General features: G+C 44.4%; 2 protein-coding genes across 2 annotated transcripts in view; one reads left to right on the forward strand and one right to left on the reverse strand.

Annotated features, from left to right (window-relative positions):
• The window catches only part of tubg1 (tubulin, gamma 1), a 53,523-nt gene that overhangs the window by 3,860 nt on the left and 25,189 nt on the right, over positions 1 to 24,474 (forward strand). The window lies entirely within an intron of this gene.
• retreg3 (reticulophagy regulator family member 3) lies at positions 711 to 22,245 on the reverse strand. The gene is made up of 9 exons (XM_078424556.1): positions 21,946 to 22,245; positions 20,429 to 20,535; positions 16,872 to 16,902; positions 14,167 to 14,293; positions 10,309 to 10,393; positions 9,058 to 9,195; positions 5,907 to 5,986; positions 5,499 to 5,631; positions 711 to 4,262 (listed from the first exon to the last, which is right to left on the reverse strand). Exons 1-9 carry the CDS (start codon positions 22,158 to 22,160, stop codon positions 3,745 to 3,747), a joined length of 1,434 nt encoding a protein of 477 aa, XP_078280682.1. The 5' UTR covers positions 22,161 to 22,245; the 3' UTR covers positions 711 to 3,744.

Consider the following 24,474-nt stretch of genomic DNA (forward strand, 5'->3'; position numbering starts at 1 on the left):
AACGTCTTTCCTCAAATTAGGAGACCAAAACTGCACACAATACTTCAGGTATGGTCTGATCTGAGCCCTGAACTGCAGCAGGACCCCCTTGCTCTTATACTCAAATCCTCTCGCTATGAAGGCCAACATGCCATTTGCTTTCTTCACTGCCTGCTATACCTGCATGCTTACTTTCAGTGACTGATATAAAAGGACATCCAGGTTTTGTTGCACCTCCCCTTTTCCTAATGTTATGTGACAGTTGTACAAGACATTAAAGTCACACTTTTGGACCCGGTGGGAAGCGTGGCCGGAGGCATGTGAACCGGTAGGCAGCGCAGCCTGTAGGGTGAAACTGCCAAGTCGGCTGCTGCTCGTCCCCTTAAGATTGTAAATTTCCCCGGTGTGGGACGAATAAAGGAATATATTAAGATCAATGACAGGAGAGACGGGAGCTAATGGCCCTCCATACTCAGTTGTTCTCAACTTCATCCATCCATGGAGTTATTTATTTCGTTATTTAGTTCTTTTAGAACTTTTCTTTTCTGCAACAAACAGCAAGATGCATTCAATACTCAAAGTCTAAAATGGCTGACATCAACTAGATAGCAATTAGATCATGTAAATATAGAAACATTTGAAAATGTAAATATAGAAATATTCGAAAATCAAGCCCTCAGATTCCATTGACATTTTTAGAAAATCACTTTAATGAATGGTTCAAAAATAAAGTGACTTTTCTACAAAAAAAATCCAAATGGATCAAGTCAATTAGTCTTTGAAAATGAACAGGTTAAAACATTTTTTAAATACACAAAGTGCTATTGAAGATCACATAACATCGAAAATACAGTGCACACAGATGCTCCATATTCCACACAACAGTTCAATCCATTTTGTATTTACAGATATTTTAATTGTCTGGGCTCCTAATGAATTACTGAGACAGTTACAGAATTAAAAGAGCTGTCGGCAAGAGAAGGCTTTGCTTCAAATTCTCAAAGCTTAAGCTCACTAACTTTCAAATAAAACTTAATATTTACATAATTTCATACAATTTTCAAGAAGTTTGCGGGATCAACCCCATTCTTTGCAGCTTTTAATTTAGGAGCAGTTGGAATCCGCTGATTTTCAGTTCTCCTTCACAATTACTAACAGCTACTATGGATGAAATTGAAAGTGGCTCTGACCAAAAAAACTACCAGACCTTAGTGAATATCACATTAAATAAATCTTGTCTGAAAACAGATGCAGATGAAAACTATGCAGTAATCACACTGCTTTAAGTTTTATATTCATCACAGGCCAAGGCCAGGACAATAGTTTTGTAGGAAAAGTTTTATAAACTGTCGTGCACAACCACAATGTCACTCATATACATTACAATACGTCACTGATCACAATGCCTGTGCTAATCCTCCATAATCAATATTACTGTTACACAATCTTTCAACTTTAAAGTTTAACAAAAGGTTTAGCGTTGAAATATTGAAGCTGAAATTTTAACCATGTTGCTGACCTACCAAATATTGACACTTTTATTCAGATAGCCAACACCCACTAGATCTTATGTTTTATGAAAACGCATCAGGTCAAACAACGCATGTTCTTTAAGAAGTCAAAATAATGGACATTAAAATAGCTTAAGCATTTGTCATGCAGAACTTTTGATTCTGGCATTAAATCCCACAAAATATCATGGCTCAAAATCTAGTATTATATTTCATTGGCATTTTTATTTTGTTCCTCTAATCAAAGATGGAAGCTATTAATTTACCTCTGAAAGGCAAATGCAATACTCTGTTGCGATCACCATAGTTTGCTCTACTTTTTTGCTTAAGGGAAGCTGCAAAAGATTTCTGATGACTTGTATACAATAGCATTGTTCTACAACAGACAATAGTGAACCATCCCAACTTCATCTGCCACCACTTTCTGCTACAACATATGTCTATAACATGAATTTGATGTAATGCGATTGATATATTTATATAACAGACTGAATTAGATATGCGCTTTTTCATCAGGAACTAGAGAGCCACCTAAAAGCTATGTTTGGAAATTGACAAGCAGTAAAAAAAGCTGTCTTTGGAAGAAACTCCCAGGAAAATAAATCTGTTTCCATATAATCTCCCAGCAGTAATCATACTCCATTGCCTCAAGATCACGAATCAGTGAAATTGACAAGCAATTGTTTCCATTGAGACTTATGCAACTGTACGCTATTAAATGTAACAGCCAGCCGTTTGTATTTTTAGCTTGCAGTAAAAAATAAGCTTTCAGCTATTAAAAATACCTTTAATTTTGAAAATCCTGTTGGGGTGATAAAATAAAGGTATGAGTTTGAAACTCTAGTTTTTTCCCCAATGACACAGTTTTTGTAATACAAGGTTTTTTTAGGTAAGGAAATATAATGTTACGTAGAACTACCTATACCTGTTAGTCTGATTGCCCCTAAACCAGAGCAAAGACTTGCTGTCACCCTTGTATTTCAACCAGAATCTTCGGTCTGTGCAAACCCAATTAGACTCACAGCCACACGCACTGCAAATTGGCATAACACAACCCAGATTATATCAAGCTGCCTTCAAACCTGGCCTGGTCATTTTATAATGAGACTTCAGCAAAAATAATCAGCTCCTCAGAACTGAACCTTTGCACCCAGATATACTAGACAGCAATAACTTTTTAACAATGCTGTTTCGATAGCCACTGCCACAGTAATCAATAGCACAAACTTCAGTAAGATCGACTCATTACTGCTTAATGATGGGCAGTAAGTGCAAGCATTGTCAGTGATGTCCACATCCTACAAACAATTTAATTAAAAAATAATTGAAAGGGGTTTGCAAAATTTGAGTTAAAACAATTGAAACTGGATTGAACAATCTATAGCTGCAGAACAAAGTCATGAGCAAAAAGAAACAGGTACAGATCACAAAGAAATTCTGCAAAATTCTTCAAGGATTAAATGTCCCATTAGTTGGAAAGCATCAATTCCTTGCTGGTTTGTGACTTTGCTTCAAAGTGTTAGTGATGAAGTAGCAATGTTTGTATAAATGGTCTTCCCACAGCAGGCCCTCATTGGACGTTGCCTCTCCTTGTACACTGGCCCTCGACCTCACCGCAAGGTCACAGCCTGAATCGTTTAATGACCTGTTATTCTAAACAAACAGCAGCATGCCTATTTTTATTGCTTATGAGTAAACATGCTCCAGTTTGGACCAAATTGCTTCACTCTCAACTTTAATCCAGCTGTTCAACATTAAATGCATAATAATGCATTTTCTGGATGCTATGAGATCACAATCTAAACATATGAAGCCTGACTTTCCTACACCAACTTTTCATATTGCACAAAAGGGATGGTGTCATTAAATATGCCTTATTTACCATGGGATTGACAGTGCAATAGATATCTCATGGATACTTGCATAAACTCTATCTCTTAAATACATAACCCTACCAAGTTCATTCTACAACACATTAGTAGGATTATTGTTAATCCAAGTGTCAGATGGCTTCATTTTTCTGGGAAGTCACTTCAAATCCAAGGAATCCAAAGGAACACTAAAAGTAGCAACGACAAAGAAATAAAACCTACATCACCCTGACCTGTGCAAATGTATTCATTGTGAGAAAGTAACCACTGAGCAAATCAAGCTAATAAACTATGCAGATGTCATCACAAGGGGGACCACTCTCCTGCTAAACTACTGGGCCAGTGCAGTGTTATCTGATAACATAACACCAGCACCCATAAATCTACTGCTTTCGAAGAAAGTTTGATAGGAACCCTGCCTTTAACTGTTGTCGTGTGCCCCGATCGTGACTGGCAAGATTCTCGTACTGATTCAGTTCCGACTGATCCAACAGTTCAAAATCATCTCCCTCTGCATCAGTGTCCACCTCTATGCTTCCGTGTTCATGCACAGCCTGAAAAGCAATCCTCAAAGGATCATTCATCGATTGGGCCTCATGAGCAGTGTTTGACAAAGCTGCTGCCATCATCTTGTTAGCGATCGTTCCTGCTAGAGAAAGGCCCTGGCTGCCTGCAAAACTCAGAGGCGATGGCAGACCACTTTGGGATATATCTTCATCAATATCCTCTTGATCAGAAGACAGGCTCACATTATCCTGAAGGAGAGCCTGGTAGGATGCAGTTGGAATACCTAGGCTGGTGTCATCATCATCATCCAATCCAGTTGCATCAGGGTTTATTGATGGGAATTCTGGTAGATCTCTTGCAAATGACTCCTCAGGGTCACTGTTGCGATCAAGATCTAAAAAAAACAGTGTTATATTTCATAAGTTCTTGACATGCGAGTGTAGGAAACTAGTCTTCCTCAGATATACTACAACCATTGTAACCCAGCCAGAAACTTGCACTGTTTAATCCATTTTCAAATATATAAGAAAAAGCCAAGATTAAAGAAATCTCAAAAATGCTCTAACTTATTCACCCTCTGCAAATGGAGCCAGCTCACTGACCGAGCATAAAGGACAATAGACAATAGAAAATAGGTGCAGGAGAAGGCCATTTGGCCCTTCGAGCCAGCACCGCCATTCAATGTGATCATGGCTGATCATTCTCAATCAGTACCCCGTTCCTGCCTTCTCCCCATACCCTCTGACTCCGCTATCCTTAAGAGCTCTATCTAGCTCTCTCTTGAATGTATTCAGAGAATTGGCCTCCACTGCCCTCTGAGGCAGAGAATTCCACAGATTCACAACTCTCCGACTAAAAAAGTTTTTCCTCATCTCTGTTCTAAATGACCTACCCCATATTCTTAATCTGTGGCCCCTGGTTCTGGACTCCCCCAACATTGGGAACATGTTTCCTGCCTCTAACGTGTCCAACCCCTTAATAATTTTATACGTTTCAATAAGATCCCCTCTCATCCTTCTAAATTCCAGTGTATACAAACCTAGTCGCTCCAGTCTTTCAACATATGACAGTCCCGCCATTCCGGGAATTAACCTAGTAGACCTACGCTGCACGCCCTCAATAGCAAGAATATCCTTCCTCAAATTTGGAGACCAAAACTGCACACAAATGTGCGGTCTCACTAGGGCCCTGTACAACTGCAGAAGGACCTCTTTGCTCCTATACTCAACTCCCCTTGTTATGAAGGCCAACATTCCATTGGCTTTCTTCACTGCCTGCTTCCTTTCAGTGACTGATGCACTAAGACACCCAGATCACGTTGTACGTCCCCTTTTCCTAACTTGACACCATTCAGATAATAATCTGCCTTTCTATTCTTACCACCAAAGTGGATAACCTCACACTTATCTACATTAAACTGCATCTGCCATGCATCCGCCCACTCACACAACCTGTCCAAGTCAGATTATTTGATGCATGGCATGCCATCACGGTGCCTACGACATTGGGTCAATCCTGACTCAATTTGATTCACAGTTCAACTAATGTAAACAATTCTACTGCAAATATAATTTCTAATAGTTGTATTAGAAAGATTAAGTACTATCTTCTTTAAAACTCTAGAACTTACCTTCAGAACCATCTGTATTTGGGGTCTGTCCCCGGGACAAGTTGAAGGTTCCATTCTCTGTGTACGATACCTCTGCATCAGAATGCTCAACATCAGAAATTTCCAGTTCCTTCGCGAACATAGAATCATCGAGCTTCATTGAGCAAGAAACAAAGTTAAGATTTGCACTATCATTTAGTTCAATACAGTAAACACACCAAGAAAATAGTTTCAGTATTTAGAACCTGTTACACTGAGAGCAATGAGTGATTAGTTTACACATTCATTGTGCAACCAGCAGAGAACAGCATTTATTTTGGATGCATTAACAGAATGACAAGTATCCTCTGCAGAATAATTGAACCTTGACAGCTTTGTTTGTGGCATGAGGAGACATGAATATACAGCAGAGGGATCAGAAAACACTACCTTAGGGCAGAATGCAGCCAGTTCAGCTTCACTGTCACTTCCGTCATCTGCAGCTCGGACAGCAGTTGCTTGGCCACGCACTGAAACAAACCAAAGATAGAAATAAATGTAGCGTGTGGCGAGCAGCTGCTGCCTTCAGGCAATGCCTGGAATTTGTGGAGGTGCTCACCTTGTCCTTGAAATATTGTCTACCCAAAGCATATGGAAGGTTGAGCCAATTTTGAGTCATCTAGGAAGCTATTAATAATAGGATCAATAGGCAATTTCCTCAATTAGATTGAAAATTGAGAAGACAAGAATGAAGAATAAATGCGCAATGCAAGAAGAGATAAATAAAATAGATTAGTAAGAAAGATCCGATGAGAGAAGTGTAATAAAAGGATTTTTAGGAAGATGTAACAAGTAGAATTGATAAGGGTGATACAGTGGATGTGATGCATCTGGACTTTCAATAAGCCTTTGTCAAGGTCCCACACAAGAGATTAGTGTGCAAAATTAGAGCACATGCTATTGTAGGTAGGGTATTGACAAGGATCGAGAACTGGTTGGCAGACAGGAAGCAAAGAGCAGGAATTAACGAGACCTTTTCAAAATGGCAGGCAGTGACTAGTGGGGTGCCGCAAGGCTCAGTGCTGGGACCCCAGTTATTTATAATACATATTTGCAATTTAGACAAAGGAATTAAATGTAACATCTCTAAGTTTGCGGATGACACAAAGCTGGGTGGAAGTGTGAGCTGCGAGGAGGATGCTATGAGGCTGCAGGGTGACTTGGATAGGTTGGGTGAGTGGGCAGATGCATGGCAGATACAGTATAATGTGGATACATGTAAGGTTATCCACTTTAGTGGCAAGAAAAGAAAGGCAGATTTTTATCTGAATGGCGTCAGATTATGAAAAGGGGAGGTTCAATGAGACCCGGGTATCCTTGTACATCAGTCACATAAAGTAAGCATGCAGGTACAGCAGGCAGTGCGAAAGCTAATGGCATGTTGGCCTTCATTGAGAGGATTTGAGTCTAGGGACAAGGAGGCCCTACTGCAGTTGTACAGGGCCCCGGTGAGACCGCACCTGGAGTATTGTGTGCAGTTTTGGTTTCCTAGTTTGAGAAAGGACATTCTTGCTATTGAAGGAGTGCAGCGTAGGTTCAGCTGGTTAATTCCCGGGATTGGGGGACTGTCATATGAAGAAAGAATGGAGCGACTAGGCTTGTATTCACTGGAATTTAGAAGGATGAGAGGGGATCTTATAGAAACATATAAAATGATTAAGGGATTGGACAGGCTAGATGCAGGAAAAATGTTCCCGATGGTGGGGGAGTCCAGAACCAGGGGTCAGTTTAAGAATAAGTGCTAAGCCATTTGGGACTGAGATGAGAAATGTTTTCAGCCAGAGTTGTGAATATGTGGAATTCTGCCACAGAAGGCAGTGGAGGCTAATTCACTGTATGTATTCAAGAGAGAGTTAGATTTAGCTCTTAGAGCTAACGGAATCAAGGGATATGGGGAGAAATCAGGAACGGGGTACTGATTCTGGATGATCAGCCATGATCGTATTGAATGGCGGTGCTGGCACTCCTGCACCTATTTTCTGTTCTATGTCTAACTCAATGAGACTTCAGCAAACATATTCCAACCCACTTTCAGCCTTTGAAAGGATCCATCCTTTGCAATACGCTGGTGTACTCCTCCATCCCACTTACTCCTTCCTTTCATATGACAATTGGGAATACACCAGCCGTTTCACTTCATTTCCCTCCTGCCAGGGTCCCAAACCCTTCCCAAGTAAGGCAGTATTTCACTTGGCATTTCCAATCAAGTCCACTGTGTTTATTGATCACAATGTGGCACATTGACTGCTTTGCAGGGTACCTGTATTGTCTGCAGGAATTACCAAGCTTCCAGTTGTCGGCTATTTTATTCACCAGCCCACTCTGATCTTTGTGCCTATGGAGCACAATGAGGCCAAACTTAAGCTTGAGGAGCATAGTGGGAGGCACAGTGGCATTGCTGGTAGCATACTGCTTCTCAGTGCCAGAGACCCGTGTTCGATTCTGACCTCTGGTGTTGCCTGTGTGGCGTTTGCTTGTTCTCCGTGTAATTGTGTGGGTTTCCTCTGGGAGTTCCAGTTTCCTTCCAAATTTCAAAGATCTGGCTGATTTGTAGGTTAATTGTTTGCTGTATATTGCCCCAATGAGTGCCAAAAATGTGGCGGCTCATGTGCACTGCCTCAGCGTAATAATCTATTCTTGCACCCTTGTAGTTGGGTATGATTGTGCTTATGTAGAGTAAGATTTTACTGACTTGTATGCAAAAATAATTTCACTATATCTAGGTTCATATGACACGACAAATTCAAGAGAGTTAGATATAGCTCTTAGGGCTAACGGAATCAAGGGATTATGGAGAGAAAGCAGAAACGAGGTACTGATTAGGGATGATCAGCCATGATCGAAGGGCCAAATGGCTTACTCCTGCACCTACTTTCTATGTTTCTAATATAGTACCATTGAAATATGGAAAGTGGAAGAGAAAGTGGGATAACAGACCTAGCGCAAACAGTTAATCGATGCTCAGTCTGGACTTGGTGGGCCAAATAGGATTTTGGTAAGACCACATCTGGGATATTGGATGGAGGTCTGGTCTTCATGCCTAAGTATAGGCAAGTCCAGCCAAGGTTGTATAAGAAAATAACTGCAGATGCTGGTACAAATCGAAGGTATTTATTCACAAAATGCTGGAGTAACTCAGCAGGTCAGGCAGCATCTCGGGAGAGAAGGAATGGGTGACGTTTCGGGTCGAGACCCTTCTTCACCCAATCAGCCAAGGTTGGGCGAGTCCAGCCAAGGTTCACCAGATTTAGTCCCAAGACTGAAGGTTTGCCAGACTGGGCCTTTCCTTCAAGGCAATTTCATTAAAACATACACATTTCACAATAGGATTGACAGGATAGATGCAGAGTTGATGTTTTTCTTGTATGGGTGTATAGAACCAGCGTAAATGTCAAAACAAGGAATCAACCATGCAGGCCAGGAGGAGCTGACAGGATAGACAGGACAGAAATAAATAGCAATGTTAAGGATCTCTACGGGTACTGGGAAGGAGCAGTTTCATGTTAATTTTCAAATTATTAGCATTCATCTTGTTACTCACTCAGTCGTCCGCGCTGTTTTGTCAACACGTATCCCTTCACACTGAAATCCAGACGCTTAAGCAAGGGCTCAATTCTGGCATAAACCTTTCTCCACAGTTGGTGATAAACAACCAAAGGACAGAGCAGTGAGCTGATCACTGTGGGAAAGGAAAAGATTAGTGAATAAATAAGTGGGAATGCAGAGAAGCCTTGCTCAGAGGTGTCTCAGCTCTACACACAATGTAAACATTATAGTATCTGAAAAAGAATAAATAAAATTATTACACATTTTTGTTTTTCATGACATTATAACCTTTTTAGATAGTGCACAGAATCCAGTGCTCATGATGTGGTCTTCCCCAAATTCATAAAATCAGAGAAAACAATGTAAAGTATATTTGGATCATCATGTTACAATTTTTTTTAAAGGCCCATTGAATCTTGTGGTGAGGTACAGGTACAAGTACAATGAAAATCTAGCTGCCACCTTCTTAAGGCAATGCCTCATGGATGCTTTCAATGGAGGGGAGGGCTGTGGCCACGATGGACCGGGCGGAGTCCACCATGTTCTGCAGCCTTACATTCCTGTGTGATGGAATTGCCGTACCAGGTCAAAATGCAACAGTTGGGATTCTTTCTACAGTACAACTTTACAAGTTTGTTAGTGTAGTTGGGAGACATACCGACCTCTTTAAATTTCTAAGAATGTAGCACTGATGCGCCTTCTTTGTAATTATATCTATAGGGTTATCAGGACCTGTGGGGCTTATGTAGTGTACTATTGTACTCCCTTTAAAAACATGCATAAAAGGTGTTCCGCTCATCCAGGTGATGCATTATTGCCATTTACATGAGCAGATCTCGCATTGCAGGATAGGGCAGGATAGGAGGTGATGGTATGCAAGCTCTGCCACAGCTGTCGAGCTTCTATCTCTGACCAGCTTGAGAGGGATATGAGCCAAAAGCTGGGCTAAGGGGCCTGGCGCAGGGAGGCACTTTGGTCGGCATTTAAGAAGTAGGCTAAGGGCCTATTTCTGCGCTATATAACTCAATGATAGAATAATATTAATAGCTAATCAAAAGTCAAGAGTGGTTTATTGTCATTTGGACCAAAATGGAACAAATTAATTTCTTAACCAGTTCCAATCAGTACTTCCTTACAAATCTTTACCTGATGAAAAGTGGAAGATGAATTTTAAAGCAGCCAAAAGCATTACTTTATTTCAGACAACTTATCTAGACTAAATCCAATGAACAAAGGCAGCACTTACAGCTGATGTAGCCCAGGAGAACACCAGGGATGTAGCGCCCAATCACAGCCGGGAATGTGAACACGGCACAAACTAAAAGACAAAACTAAACAAAACAATCCTAGTCAATTCAAATCTTACACACTATCTCAGACAGGGAGAATTCCTTGTCATTCTTCACTGATTCTTGTATAAACTGAAAATGAAAAACTCCTGGAACCACCTTCTAAAGCAAAGATATTTGTTTGATGAGGCCGTCATCCATAGATCTCACATTTCTGCTCTGCACCTCACTCCTCCATCCAATGTTTCTCCTCATCTTCCTGCAAGTAATTAGTTCCCTTTGAACCCCCTCTATCAGGACTGAATTTCATCTATTCTCCAGCTACCTTCACTAGGGAAGATCTTGTGATAGACAATAGACAATAGGTGCAGGAGGAAGCCATTCGGCCCTTCGAGCCAGCACCGCCATTCAATGTGATCATGGCTGATCATTCTCAATCAGTACCCCGTTCCTGCCTTCTCCCCATACCCCCTGACTCCGCTATCCTTAAGAGCTCTATCTAGCTCTCTCTTGAATGCATTCAGAGAATTGGCCTCCACTGCCTTCTGAGGCAGAGAATTCCACAGATTTACAACTCTCTGACTGAAAAAGTTTTCCTCATCTCAGTTCTAAATGGCCTACCCCTTATTCTTAAACTGTGGCCCCTGGTTCTGGACTCCCCCAACATTGGGAACATGTTTCCTGCCTCTAATGTGTCCAACCCCTTAATAATCTTATACGCTTCGATAAGATCTCCTCTCATCCTTCTAAATTCCAGTGTTTACAAGCCTAGTCGATCCAGTCTTTCAACATACGACAGTCCCGCCATTCCGGGAATTAACCTAGTAAACCTACGCTGCACGCCCTCAATAGCAAGAACATCCTTCCTCAAATTTGGAGACCAAAACTGCACACAGTACTCCAGGTGCGGTCTCACTAGGGCCCTGTACAACTGCAGAAGGACCTCTTTGCTCCTATACTCAACTCCTCTTGTTATGAAGGCCAACATTCTATTTGCTTTCTTCACTGCCTGCTGTACCTGCATGCTTCCTTTCAGTGACTGATGCACTAGGACACCCAGATCTTGTTGTACATCCCCTTTTCCTAACTTGACACCATTCAGATAATACCCTGCCTTCCTATTCTTACCACCAAAGTGGATAACCTCACACTTATCCACATTAAACTGCATCTGTCATGCATCCGCCCACTCACACAACCTGTCCAAGTCACCCTGCAACCGCATAGCATCTTCCTCACAGTTCACACTGATATGTTACATGGCTGGCAATTGACTATTTGAACAAATGTATATTAAATTTGGAACTTGTTAATTTTTACCTTCCTGGAGAGGTAAGCATTATGAATTGATTTTTTCTAATTCATATGGTTGTGGAGCTACACAGCAAGGAAACTAGTTCTTCAACCAAACTCGTCCCCGCCTAATCAAGCTAGTCCCACGTGCCTGCACTTGGTCCATATTCCTCCAAATCTAGAGTACACGCTATCATTCAGAGTACACGCTGTCATTCAGAGTACACGCTGTCATTCAGAGTACACGCTATCATTCAGAGTAATAATAATAATAATGCATTACATTTATATAGCGCTTTTCAAACACTCAAAGACGCTTTACAGGGATTACTAGAACATAGAGAAGTGAATAAATAGATAAATAAGTAAACGAACAGTAAAAGGAGACAGAAGGTGAGGTGACGGTCAGTGGTTGAAGGCAGTGCTGAACAGGTGAGACTTCAGTGATGTTTTGAATGTGGTGAGTGAGGAGGAGTCTCTGACGGTTTGGGGTAGTGAGTTCCATAGGGTGGGAGCAGCGATGGAGAAAGCCCTGTCCCCCCCAGGATCTGAGTTTGGTCCGGATGGGGGGGGGACAGGAGATTGGCAGCAGCAGAGCGGAGGGTGCAGGTGGGAGTGTGCCTGTGGAGGAGGTCAGTCAGGTAGGATGGGGCCAGGTTATGGAGGGCTTTGTAGGTCATGAGGAGGATTTTGTACTGGATTCTCTGGGGGATGGGGAGCCAGTGGAGTTTGTAAAGGACGGGGGTGATATGGTCACGGATCGGGGAGTGGGTGAGTAGACGGGCAGCGGAGTTTTGAATGTATTGAAGTTTACTGATGATTTTTGAGGGTGAGCCATAGAGGAGGCTGTTGCAGTAGTCCAGACGGGAGGTGATGAAGGCGTGGATGAGGGTTTCTGCAGCTGTGGAGGAGAGGGATGGACGGAGACGGACAATGTTTTTGAGGTGGAAGAAGGCTGTCTTTGTGATGTGTTTGTCGAAGGAGGGGGTTTGATCAAAGATGATTCCAAGATTCCGGATGTGAGGGGAGGTGGATATTGGGAGACCATCAATATTGAGGATGAAGTTTTGGGTGGACTTGGTGAGCGTTTTTGGACCAATGATGATGATTTCAGATTTGTTGCAGTTGAGTTTGAGGAAATTTGATTGAAGCCAAGATTTTATTTCAGTGATGCAGTTTGTCAGTGTAGAGTGTGTGGTGGTGGAGATTGACTTGGTGGAGATGAGGAGCTGGATATCATCGGCGAAGCAGTGGAAGTTGAGACCATGACGGCGGATTAATTGACCAAGGGGGAACAGGTAGAGGATGAAGAGGAGGGGGCCAAGGACTGAGCCTTGGGGGACACCTTGGGGGAGGGGAGCGGTGGGGGATTTACAGTTGTTAATGGAGATGAACTGGTGCCTGTCAGAGAGGTAAGATTTGAACCAGGATAGGGCTGTGCCGGTGATGTTAAAGGAGGTTTCAAGTCGGGTGAGGAGAATGGAGTGATTTATGGTGTCAAAGGCGGCGCTGAGGTCAAGTAGGATGAGGATGTTGAGGTTGCCAGCGTCAGAGGAGAGGAAAAGGTCGTTTGTGATTTTGAGGAGCGCAGTTTCAGTACTGTGGTTGGAGCGGAATCCGGATTGGAAAGTTTCATACATGTTATTGGTAGAGAGGTGGTATTTGAGTTGAGAAGCTACAGCACGTTCCAAAACTTTGGACAGAAAGGGTAGGTTGGAGATTGGTCTGAAGTTGTTTGGGGTGTCAGGGTTGAGACCAGGTTTTTTCAGAATGGGGGTGACAGCAGCGATTTTGAGGGATGGCGGGACGATGCCAGTGGACAGGGAGGAGTTTATTGTTGCAGTGATAAGTGGAGAGAGCAGGAAGTACACGCTATCATTCAGAGTACACGCTATCATTCAGAGTACACTCTATCATTTTTTAAAGCAGCTGAATGAATTAAAGTATCTCCCCAATCACTTTAGATAGGATCTATTAAGGAGTATTTCACAGCTTCACCCTTCTTTAATACATTTTCCCAAATAACTTTTATTTTAATTCAGCTGATATCAAAACTTAATGGAAACCAGGGGGTGCCGACGATGGCTTTCTAGCCAACGATCTGGCTGTCTTTTTTTCTGTTTTATGATTTTAAATATGTGTTAAAAGTATGTTTTAGTGTTCAACAGCCCCGACTGCGGAGAAGAGGGAGAGATTGGACTTTATTGCCGTCCATCACAGTGAGGAATGTGGGGAGCCGCTGTGGTGGATGTTTATGTTAAATTTTATTTTATGTGGTTGTGTATCTTACTGCTTTTCACTTGGTGTGGCCGTATGGTAACTTGAATTTCACTGTACCTTATGGTACATGTGACAATAAACCCATCGTGAATCTTGAAATTTACAAATCTACAGAAAGGCAAAAGGACTAATATTTCAAATAAAGAATACATTTTAATAAAAATGTACACAAATTATGGAAAACTTCAGAAAGCTCAAACTATTGAAATCTGAAACGTGTAAGAATGTAATAATGTTCTTACCTTACCAGGATTCTGCTTTTTAAACAGATGCAAACTCTTCAGGAATTTCTCTGCGCTGACACAGAGCTCTGCCATTCTGTGACACAGTTCAGGAACACTGACTAGTTTCGGGTGAACAAGGCCCCAGCTACACAAGAATACAGACGAGGGAATGCATTAAAGTCCAATTTAAAACAAATAACCACTTAGAAAATCTGATGATGGGAATAGCAAAAATCTCGAACAGAGTTTAAATTTGGTTTTGAATGTCTGCAATATGACAAATTCAGACTTTTGATTACATCATTTTTTTCCCAGGAGGTGAACTTTCTGTATTCCCACAATGTCCTAGCCATTAACTGGTCATGGAGTGAGCTCACTACATATTCATGGCACAAACATAGATACATTGCTCTGAGAATTATAGTGAAGCACAGCCACACACATAGAAACATAGAAATAGGTGTAGGAGGAGGCCATTTGGCCCTTCGAGCCAGCACCGCCATTCATTGTGATCATGGCTGATCATCTACAATCAGTAACCTGTGCCTGCCTTCTCCCCATATCCCTTAATTCCAATAGCCCCTAGAGCTTTATCTAACTCTTTAAAATTCATCCAGTGAATTGGCCTCCACTGCCTTCTGTGGCAGAGAATTCCGCAACTTCACAACTCTGGGTAAAAAAATTCTTCTCACTTCAGTTGTAAATGGCCTCCCCTTTATTCTTAGACTGTGTCCCCTGGTTCTGGACTCCCCCAACATTCGGAACATTTTTCCTGCATCTAGCTTGTCTAGTCCATTTATAATTTTATACGTCTCTAAAAGATCCCCTCTCATCCTTCTAAACTCCAGTGAATACAAGCCCAGTCTTTCCAATCTTTCCTCATATGACCATCCATCCCAAGGATTAACCTTGTGAACCGACGCTGCACTGCCTCAATAGTAAGGACTTCCTTCCTCAAATTAGGAGACCAAAACTGCATACAATACTCCAGATGTGGTCTCACCAGGGCCCTATACAACTGCAGGACTTCTTTACTCCTGTACTCAAATCCTCTCGTTATGACAGCCAACAAGCCATTAGCTTTCTTCACTGCCTGCTGTACCTGCAGACATACTTTCAATGACTGGTGTACAAGGACACCAACGTGTCGTTGCACTTCCCCTTTACCTAATCTGACACCATTGAGATAATAATCTGCCTCCTTATTTTTGCCGCCAAAGTGGATAACCTCACATTTATCTATATTATACTGCATCTGCCATGCATCTGCCCACTCACTCAACCTGTCCAAGTCACCCTGCAACCTCCTAACATCCTCCGCCGTTCACCACAGCCACCCAGCTTTGTGTCATCCGCAAACTTGCTAGTGTTGTTTCTAATTCCATCATCCTAATCATTAATATATATTGTAAATAGTTGCAGCCCCAGCACCGAACCTTGCGGCACTCCACTCTCCACTGCCTGCCATTCTGAAAAGGACCCATTTATTCCTTCTCTTTGCTTCCTGTCTGTCAACCAATTCTCTATCCATGTCAAAGAATTGCACACACAGCAAAGATAAGAGACAGAGCACCCAAATATTGCAGGCCTGTGAAACAAGAGCTGCAGCAATTAGGTTGGTTGGATGGATGGATGCTGAAAACTAGTTGGAAGGGGATCCCTTTTGCAGCTCAGTTATTTAAAATCCTTATGAATTACTTTGAAGATCGGAATGAGTAACCCAAATTGCAAATGACAGAAAGATAGATGAGTTGTGAAATGCAAGGCCAGAGAAAGGGATAGGATGTAGATGGAAGTGGTGGGGGAAAGGGAAAAAGGGGAGCAGGATAGTGCGAGAAATAGGTGCGCATCCAGGTAGGGCACACCCCGCTACTCATCCTCATCATACTGTAACCTCAGACTATCTTCCTCATTATTGACACCACCTATTGCTCTGCCATCAGCAAAATTACTAATCATATTTATTACATTTTTATATTGTTAACGAACACAAGGATTGCCGCACCACTTCCAATGGTACAACACTGGCCACATTTCCAATCACAAATATACAGTTCAAATGTTGGCCTTAAGCTTGGCTGGGATGGGAGGAGGTGGTGGTGAAGTAGAGCTGGACTTCAGAGCTCAGAGTTCTGGCAGCACCGCCAGCTATTCTAGGCAACCCACGTTTGGAAGAATGGATTGGGTTTAGGCAGAGATGCAATTAGATTAATTACTATGATAAAAGAGAGTTAGATTATGGCAGGCTGTACAAACAAGGATTGTTAAAGATTAAGATGCAATCTGAATGAAATGCATAAAGATAATTTAATAGTTTAGGTACTTAAATGATTTCCTTTTCTATCAAAACAAACTGGCAAAAACTAAAAATCAGTCAGGCCAGAGGCGGTGGTCAGGGTACAATTCATTCAAAGTGCAGTGGGATCTGCAACTCTTAAAAACAGACTGCCAGTTGACTGAAAAGCAGCAAAGCTGAAAGATCGGTTCAATGAGGAGATCAGATGCGGTAAGAATCACAATTGTTACGGTAGGGAGGGACGCTTTTCATTCTATTAACCTCGTGCATTTTGTTCCATAATGTTCAAACTACCTGCAGAAAATACCAATATGCCCAACCATGGATTCAAAACTCAACCCATACAAATAATTATTCATTCAATAGAGATCGCGGTTTAAGCACCTGGTTAAACCTAGAAAAATATGCAAGAAAGTGATTTCAATACCTCTCAGCATCATTGTCCTCCATTTGTGCCACTGAAAAAAAAAAGATTATTAATTCACTAATGCTGAAAATAGCTAGTTTTCCAACTGAACTGAGCCACATCAACCAGAGCATTCTTGAATGAATTAAGAGATTGAATAGAATGTAAAACAAAGCTGCCCTTGAAAGTAAAGGTTTTCATAAAACAGCTTGTGGTTCAACATGCCTAATATTGGAGACACAAAATGTTGGAATAACTCAGCAGGACAGGCAGCATCTCTGGAGGGAAGGAATGGGTGACATTTCGAGTCGAGACCCTTCTTCAGACTGGTTTATATTGTTATATTGTATATCTATACTAATTTCCCGATCTGCAATGCCCATTATTGTTACTAGCCAGCCCATATGTCAATAAACCTGTTGGACATGGGAATCAAGTAGAACTTTACCTTCTAGAATACAAGCAAATATACTTAATGATTTCCCAATATCCACACAACAATTAAAATCCACTCACTTTTTTTTCTCTCATCTTATTAGCAACCAGAAAAGGATGACAAGTTATTCAGCTGCATAAAAGTGAAAGTGAACATGGGTAGATAAACCTGCAACAGGACAATGGGTGGCTTTTAAAGAAATGTTTGGGTACAGACTGCATGCACAAGGGGAGGAAAGCATGGGGACAGAAGCCAGAACTTCTTGGATAACAAAGACGAGGAAGGAAGAAAAGGAAAAGGTAGCATAGCATGTCACCAGTGAGAATCAGCTGGTATGCGGTAAGCATTGAGGAGAAACTAAACAAAAAAAACACCCACTGGATCCAAGATCGCCTGGGTTTCTTGTGGCAGAGGGCATGGTCTCTTTAGCCACCTCCAAATGAGAATAGGAGCCATGCATCCACTGCTCAGATGCCCTATCCAAAGTACACACGGCTTCTGTAGGTGTATACATGGTTTTGGAATCAGAAGACAGACCACGTAAAGCAAGATTTCCCTCCCTCCAACCAGAGTGGTTGTACAACCTAGCAGTTTCATGATCACAATAACGGCAACAAGCATCTTGTGGTATGACTATATACAATATCGCACAGTGAGGCCAATTCAGTGCTTTGTATAGAGTGCCTTCATGACATGTTTACTTTCATTTCATGTCCACAATAAGCATCACGTTAACAACTGTCAGCCCTCTGCAAACTATTTGCGCAATTATCCCAAAGCTGGTAGATTAATTATACCTTTGTGTAGGTGAGCGACATGGCAGAAGAATGGTTGTGGCTAATGTTGGGCCTCTTTTTAAAAAAGACTCCAAGGGATAGCCTGATGAGCCTTATATTGGTAGTGATAAAAAAAACTTTTTTGGGAAGGGATTCTAAGGGACAGGTTCTACATGCATTTTGAGGGACAAGTACTGATTAGGGATGTAGGAAAATAACTGCAGATGCTGGTACAAATCGAAGGTATCACAAAATGCTGGAGTAACTCAGCAGGTCAGGCAACATCTCTGGAGAGAAGGAATGGGTGACGTTTCGGGTCGAGACCTTTCTTCAGACCCTTCTTCAGGGATAGTCAGTATGGTTGTGTGTGTGTGGGAAATCATGTCTCACCAATTTGATTGAAATCTTTTGAAAGAGGAAACCAAGAAGATTGTTGAGGCAGTGTGGTACACATTGTCTACATGGACATTAGCAAGGCTTTGACAAGGTACCGCAAGATAGGCTAGTCTAGAAGGTTAGATTGCATGGAATCCAGGGCATGGCAGCAAATTATTAGTACAGGAGTCAAGGTTTATAAGGAGAAGACTGGAGAATGGGATTAGGAGAGAAACAGATCACCCATAATTGAATGGCAGGGTAGACTTGATGAGCCGAATGGCCTAATTCTTCTATCACTTATAACCAAATTAGTTACAAAATTGGTTTTAAGGAGGTTGGTGATGGAGGCTTGTTTTCCAGACTGGATCCACCGATGTTCATTATTTACATTAACGATTTAGATGCTAATGTAGGTAGCACGGTAAGTTTGCGAATGACAGTGACAGTATAGTGGACAGTGAAGGTGTTATCTATGATTAAAACAGGATCTTGATCAACTGGTGTTTAATTCCAATAAATGCCAGGTGTGGCTTTTTAGTAAGTCAAACTAGGGCAGGACTTGCATTGAAAATTGTAGGGCCTTGGGGAGTGTTGTAGAACAGAGACCTAGGGGTACGGGTAAACAGTTCCATGAAAGTGATGACCTAGGTGTGCAGGATGGTGAAGCGACATTTGGCATTCTTGTCTTCATCAGTCAAGGTAGAGTACAGGAGTTGTGATGTTATAGTTGTATAATACATTGGTTAGACTATATTTGGAATGTACATTTCTGGTTGCCCACTATAGGAAGGATTAAATAAAAAAGAATGCAGAAGGGAATGGAGGCAGTTGCCTGGTCTACAAGGTTTGAATTATAATGGGAGGTCAGACAGGTAGGGTCTTTTTTCCTTGAAGTACAGGAGTCTGAGCGGTGACCTTAGTGGTTTATAGGTAAGGTGTAGAGCCAGCTATTTCCCCGAGGATAGGAGATTCTAAAATTTAAAGGCAATGATTTAAAGTGAGAGGGAAAAGATTTAAAAGAGATCCAAAGGACAACTTTTTCCACCCAAATGGTGGTGCATATATAGAATAAGCTGTGGAACATTTGGGAGGGTTTGAGCCAGGCACAGGCAAGTAGTACGATCTTGGCTATGCAAATTGGTTGGCGTCGATGAGTTGAGTCCATGGGGCTGTTTCCATTCTATATAACTACTACTCCAATTGGCTAATTACTCAAAGCAACATTGGTAGGTATGAGACAGAGAGGACAAATTGAAGAATTACAGGCAAATAAGAAACGGAACTGCTAGGTTTGTCCTTCTACCAACTGGTTTGGATACCAGGGACTTAATGGCTTCCTTGTGTTGCAATTCCCGGAATGGCGGGACTGTTGTATGTTGAAAGACTGGAGCGCCTAGGCATGTATACAGTGGAATTTAGAAGGATGAGAGGGGATCTTATCGAAACATTTAAGATTATTAAGGGGTTGGACACGTTAGAGGCAGGAAACATGTTCCCAATGTTGGGGGAGTCCAGAACCAGGGGCCACAGTTTAAGAATAAGGGGTAGGCCATTTAGAAGGGAGATGAGGAAAAACTTTTTCCGTCAGAGAGTTGTAAATCTGTGGAATTCACTGCCTCAGAAGGCAGTGGAGGCCAAGTCTCTGAATGCATTCAAGAGAGAGCTAGATAGAGCTCTTAAGGATAGCGGAGTCAGGGGGTATGGGGAGAAGGCAGGAACGGGGTACTGATTGAGAATGATCAGCCATGATCACATTGAATGGTGGTGCTGGCTCGAAGGGCCGAATGGCCTACTCCTGCACCTATTGTCTATTGTCTGTCTATTGCAATAAGAAAGATTTGTCACAATAACTCTATTGCTGAACATGCTACCATTATCAAACTGGGAACTATTCTGAATCGGGTGATTTACTAACATCTGACTTGCTGATTATTGACAACATTTCCTCATAAAAGTTAGTTTCATTGGACTGAATAGCGGGTTCCTACCTTTGAACCCAGGCCAGATTCTGCTCTTACAAGTGTCCAGACACACGATAATAATCAGACCAAATGCAGCAAGGCATACCAGTCTCAACGACGTCAGTGCAAGAAACCTGCCATGAGATACGAAATAATCACATTACCAACCAAGAGCTGAATACCAATCCCTTAACATCTCTGAATAACCATCTAGTGGATAGCGTTAAACAGTCTTATCACTGGAACCAACTGCACAGGAACTGCCCAGGCATTCCAGGAGATGACAGAACCAAATGTGGGAATCAGAGTATCTGTGGAGGATCTGGGAAGTGGGAGATGGAAGGCAGGTGTCCACGCCATAGAGGGAGGCTCCAGGTGGTGGGAACGGAGGGGTTAGGGATCGATGTGGTCTCAGTTCAGCCAAGGTGCTGGGTGCGGGTGAGTGGGCTGACTAAGACAGGGAGACCATGGGTGTAGACCCTGCCTCTCCTGGCCTCCTATGGAGAGACCCATACCCCTCTGTTTTCCTAACTCTCTAATGTACGGGGCTTTTGGTATGGATTTACACTTGGTGTCGTGCATCCTCCAGTCAGATCACGGGCACATATAGTGGTTAGTTGAAAATAAACGAAGCAAAATGTGCCCCCTCCCGCTCCCCACACCACCCCCTCCTCTCCGATCCCACCCTCCCCCGTGCCCGATCCCTCCCCCCGTGCCCGATCCCCCCTCCTCCCCGATCCTACCCTCCCCCGATCCGTGCCCGATCCCACCCCCCTCCCTCGGGCCCGATCCCACCCCCCCTCCCCCGATCCCACCCCCGTGCCCGATCCCTCCCCCGGGCCCGATCCCTCCCCCGTCCCCCGGGCCCGATCCCTCCCCCCTCCCCCGTGCCCGATCCCTCCCCCCTCCCCCGGGCCCGATCCCTCCCCCGTGCCCCGGGCCCGATCCCTCCCCCGTGCCCCGAGCCCGATCCCTCACCCCTCCCCCGGGCCCGATCCCTCCCCCCTCCCCCGGGCCCGATCCCTCCCCCGTCCCCCGGGCCCGATCCCTCCCCCCTCCCCCGTGCCCGATCCCTCCCCCCTCCCCCGTGCCCGATCCCTCCCCCCTCCCCCGGGCCCGATCCCTCCCCCGTGCCCCGGGCCCGATCCCTCCCCCGTGCCCCGAGCCCGATCCCTCACCCCTCCCCCGGGCCCGATCCCTCCCCCCTCCCCCGGGCCCGATCCCTCCCCCGTCCCCCGGGCCCGATCCCTCCCCCCTCCCCCGGGCCCGATCCCTCCCCCGTGCCCCGAGCCCGATCCCTCCCCCGTCCCCCGGGCCCGATCCCTCCCCCCTCCCCCGTGCCCGATCCCTCCCCCCTCCCCCGGGCCCGATCCCTCCCCCCTCCCCCGGGCCCGATCCCTCCCCCCTCCCCCGAGCCCGATCCCTCCCCCCTCCCCCGTGCCCGATCCCTCCCCCCTCCCCCGGGCCCGATCCCTCACCCCTCCCCCGGGCCTGATCCCTCCCCCGGGCCCGATCCCCCTCCACCCCCCGGGCTTGCTACTGACCAGAAGCCGAGGTTGGCGGCCAGGTGCAGCAACAGGCTGTGCAGTGGCCGCTCCCACACCAGCACGCTCTGGCAGAAGGTGAGCAGCGGCTCGTACGGGCCTAGGGCGCGGAGCAGCCGCTGCCGGCGAGCCTGGTGCTCGGGGCCTAGACCCGGCTCTGGACCCCGGCCGCCCGACCCCAGACCAGGGCCCCACCCGCTACCCGCCGCCGCCATCTTGGCTCATCAATATTAACGAGGCGCGTGAATGTGAGCTCCTGGCTCAGGTTGAAGGGCCTAGCGGCGAAGCCCCGCCCCCACCCGCTGCTTCCGGCGATGAAACCCCGCCCCCAGATGCTTCCTGCGGCGAAACCCCGCCCCCAGCCGCTGCTTCCTGCGGTAATGCCCCGCCCCCCAGCTGCTTCCTGCGGTGAAGCCCCCCCCCCCCAGCTTGGCCAGGCCCAGGTGCAACCCAACCAGGACCTTCGGCCCTACCCTCTCCCCTACGCACAGGGTGTCCAAAGATGAGGATGGTGGGTGTGGCAAGGAGGAGCCTCTTTAGATATTGGAACAGGGGCTGCAACCTCACACAATCCATGTATACGTGGAACACACTCTTCCAGCCCACAAAAGTGGCAGGCGACTGGCGAGTCTGTGATCCACGAGAGAAACTGGTTAGAAGGGACTCCTCAGTGCAGTACCCTTCACAGTCTGAAGAAGGGTCTCGACCCGAAACGTCACCCATTCCTTCTCTCCCGAGATGCTGCCTGACCTGCTGAGTTACTCCAGCATTTTGTGAATAAATACCTTCGATTTGTACCAGCATCTGAAGTTATTTTCTTATATTACCCTCCACCCTAGATCACCGATGTAGAGGGGGACCAATTTGCGCTGTTGTGGTCTGTTGTGGGCTGAAAAAATATTGGGACAGGTAAAAATCAAGGAAATCCCAGAGTCCAAAAATCAAAAATACATGCAGTAGCTTTAAATGCACTCTGTTTAATTTCAGAGTTCGAGCATTTGCAACACATCTCACAGTTCTGCCGTGTTTGTCTCTCCTTCCCTTCTCATTCACCTATTTATATCAGCTTCAGACAGATCAGCCAAGGCCTGGCTTGTTTTTATAGTCCATAGAGCTCAGAGGACCATCGGAACACAGCTACCAGCCTTGGAGGGCATCTACAACACACGATGCCTCAGAAAAGCCACCAGCATCCACAAAGACTCTTCACGCCCCTGCAACAGTCTGTTCGAACTCCTTCCATCGGGCAGACGATACAAGGCCTTCTACGCCCGCACCTCCAGACTCAGGAACAGCTTCATCCCCAGGGCCATAGCTGCTATGAACCGGATGGTCAAAACACTGAGCCGGATGGTCAAAACGCACAGTGATCCGGCACAGATTTACTTGCACTTTATTCTGTCTTAAAACTGTTACCATTTGTTTTGTTGGGTTGTTGTTGTTTAAATTAATACTGACTAGCTAATTAAATTATTGTATCGCATGGGAGGCGTATTCCCAATCTCGTTGTACCCCTGTACAATGACAATAAAGATATATTGTATTGTATTGTATTGACAGTCCCGGAATGGCGCGACTGTCATATGTTGAAAGACTAGAGCGACTAGGTTTGTATACACTGGAATTTAGAAGGATGAGAGGGGATCTTATCGAAACGTATAAGATTATTAAGGGGTTGGACATGTTAGAGGCAGGAAACATGTTCCCAATGTTGGGGGAGTCCAGAACCAGGGGCCACAGTTTAAGAATAAGGGGTAGGCCATTTAGAACAGAGATGAGGAAAAACTTTTTTAGTCAGAGAGTTGTGAATCTGTGGAATTCTCTGCCTCAGAGGGCAGTGGAGGCCAATTCTCTGAATACATTCAAGAGAGAGCTAGATAGAGCTCTTAAGGATAGCGGAGTCAGGGGTATGGAGAGAAGGCAGGAACGGGGTACTGATTGAGAATGATCAGCCATGATCACATTGAATGGCGGTGCTGGCTCGAAGGCCGAATGGCCTACTCCTGCACCTATTGTCTATTGTATAGTCAGGGAAATTGAGTACAGAGTTGGGACATCATATTACAGTTGCACAAGACATTGATTAGGCTACACTTGAATATGCAGTTCTGGTCACCACACTATATGAAATATCTACTAGCACGAGAAAGAGTTCAGAAGAGATTTACCATGAAATTATGTGCTTTAGTCAAAAGAGGATTGGATAGGCTGAAGATGGACACAAAAAGCTGGAGTAACGCAGCAGGACAGGCAGCATCTCTGGAGAGAAGGAATGGGTGATGTTTTGGGTCGAGACCCTTCCTCAGTCTGAAGAAGCTGAAACGTCACCCATTCCATCTCTGCAGAGATGCTGCCTAACCCGCTGAGTTACTCCAGCTTTTTGTGTGAATCTTCGGTTTAAACCAGCATCTGCAGTTCCTTCTTACACACTGGATAGGCCGAGATTGTTCTCACTAGAACACAAGAGGCCGAGGGGACCTGAAACGTCACCTATTCCTTTTCTCCAAAGATGCTGCCTGGCCGTTGAGT

The sequence above is a fragment of the Rhinoraja longicauda genome, chromosome 29 (genome assembly GCF_053455715.1).
Source record: "Rhinoraja longicauda isolate Sanriku21f chromosome 29, sRhiLon1.1, whole genome shotgun sequence".
In the NCBI taxonomy this organism is placed as follows: domain Eukaryota; kingdom Metazoa; phylum Chordata; class Chondrichthyes; order Rajiformes; family Arhynchobatidae; genus Rhinoraja; species Rhinoraja longicauda.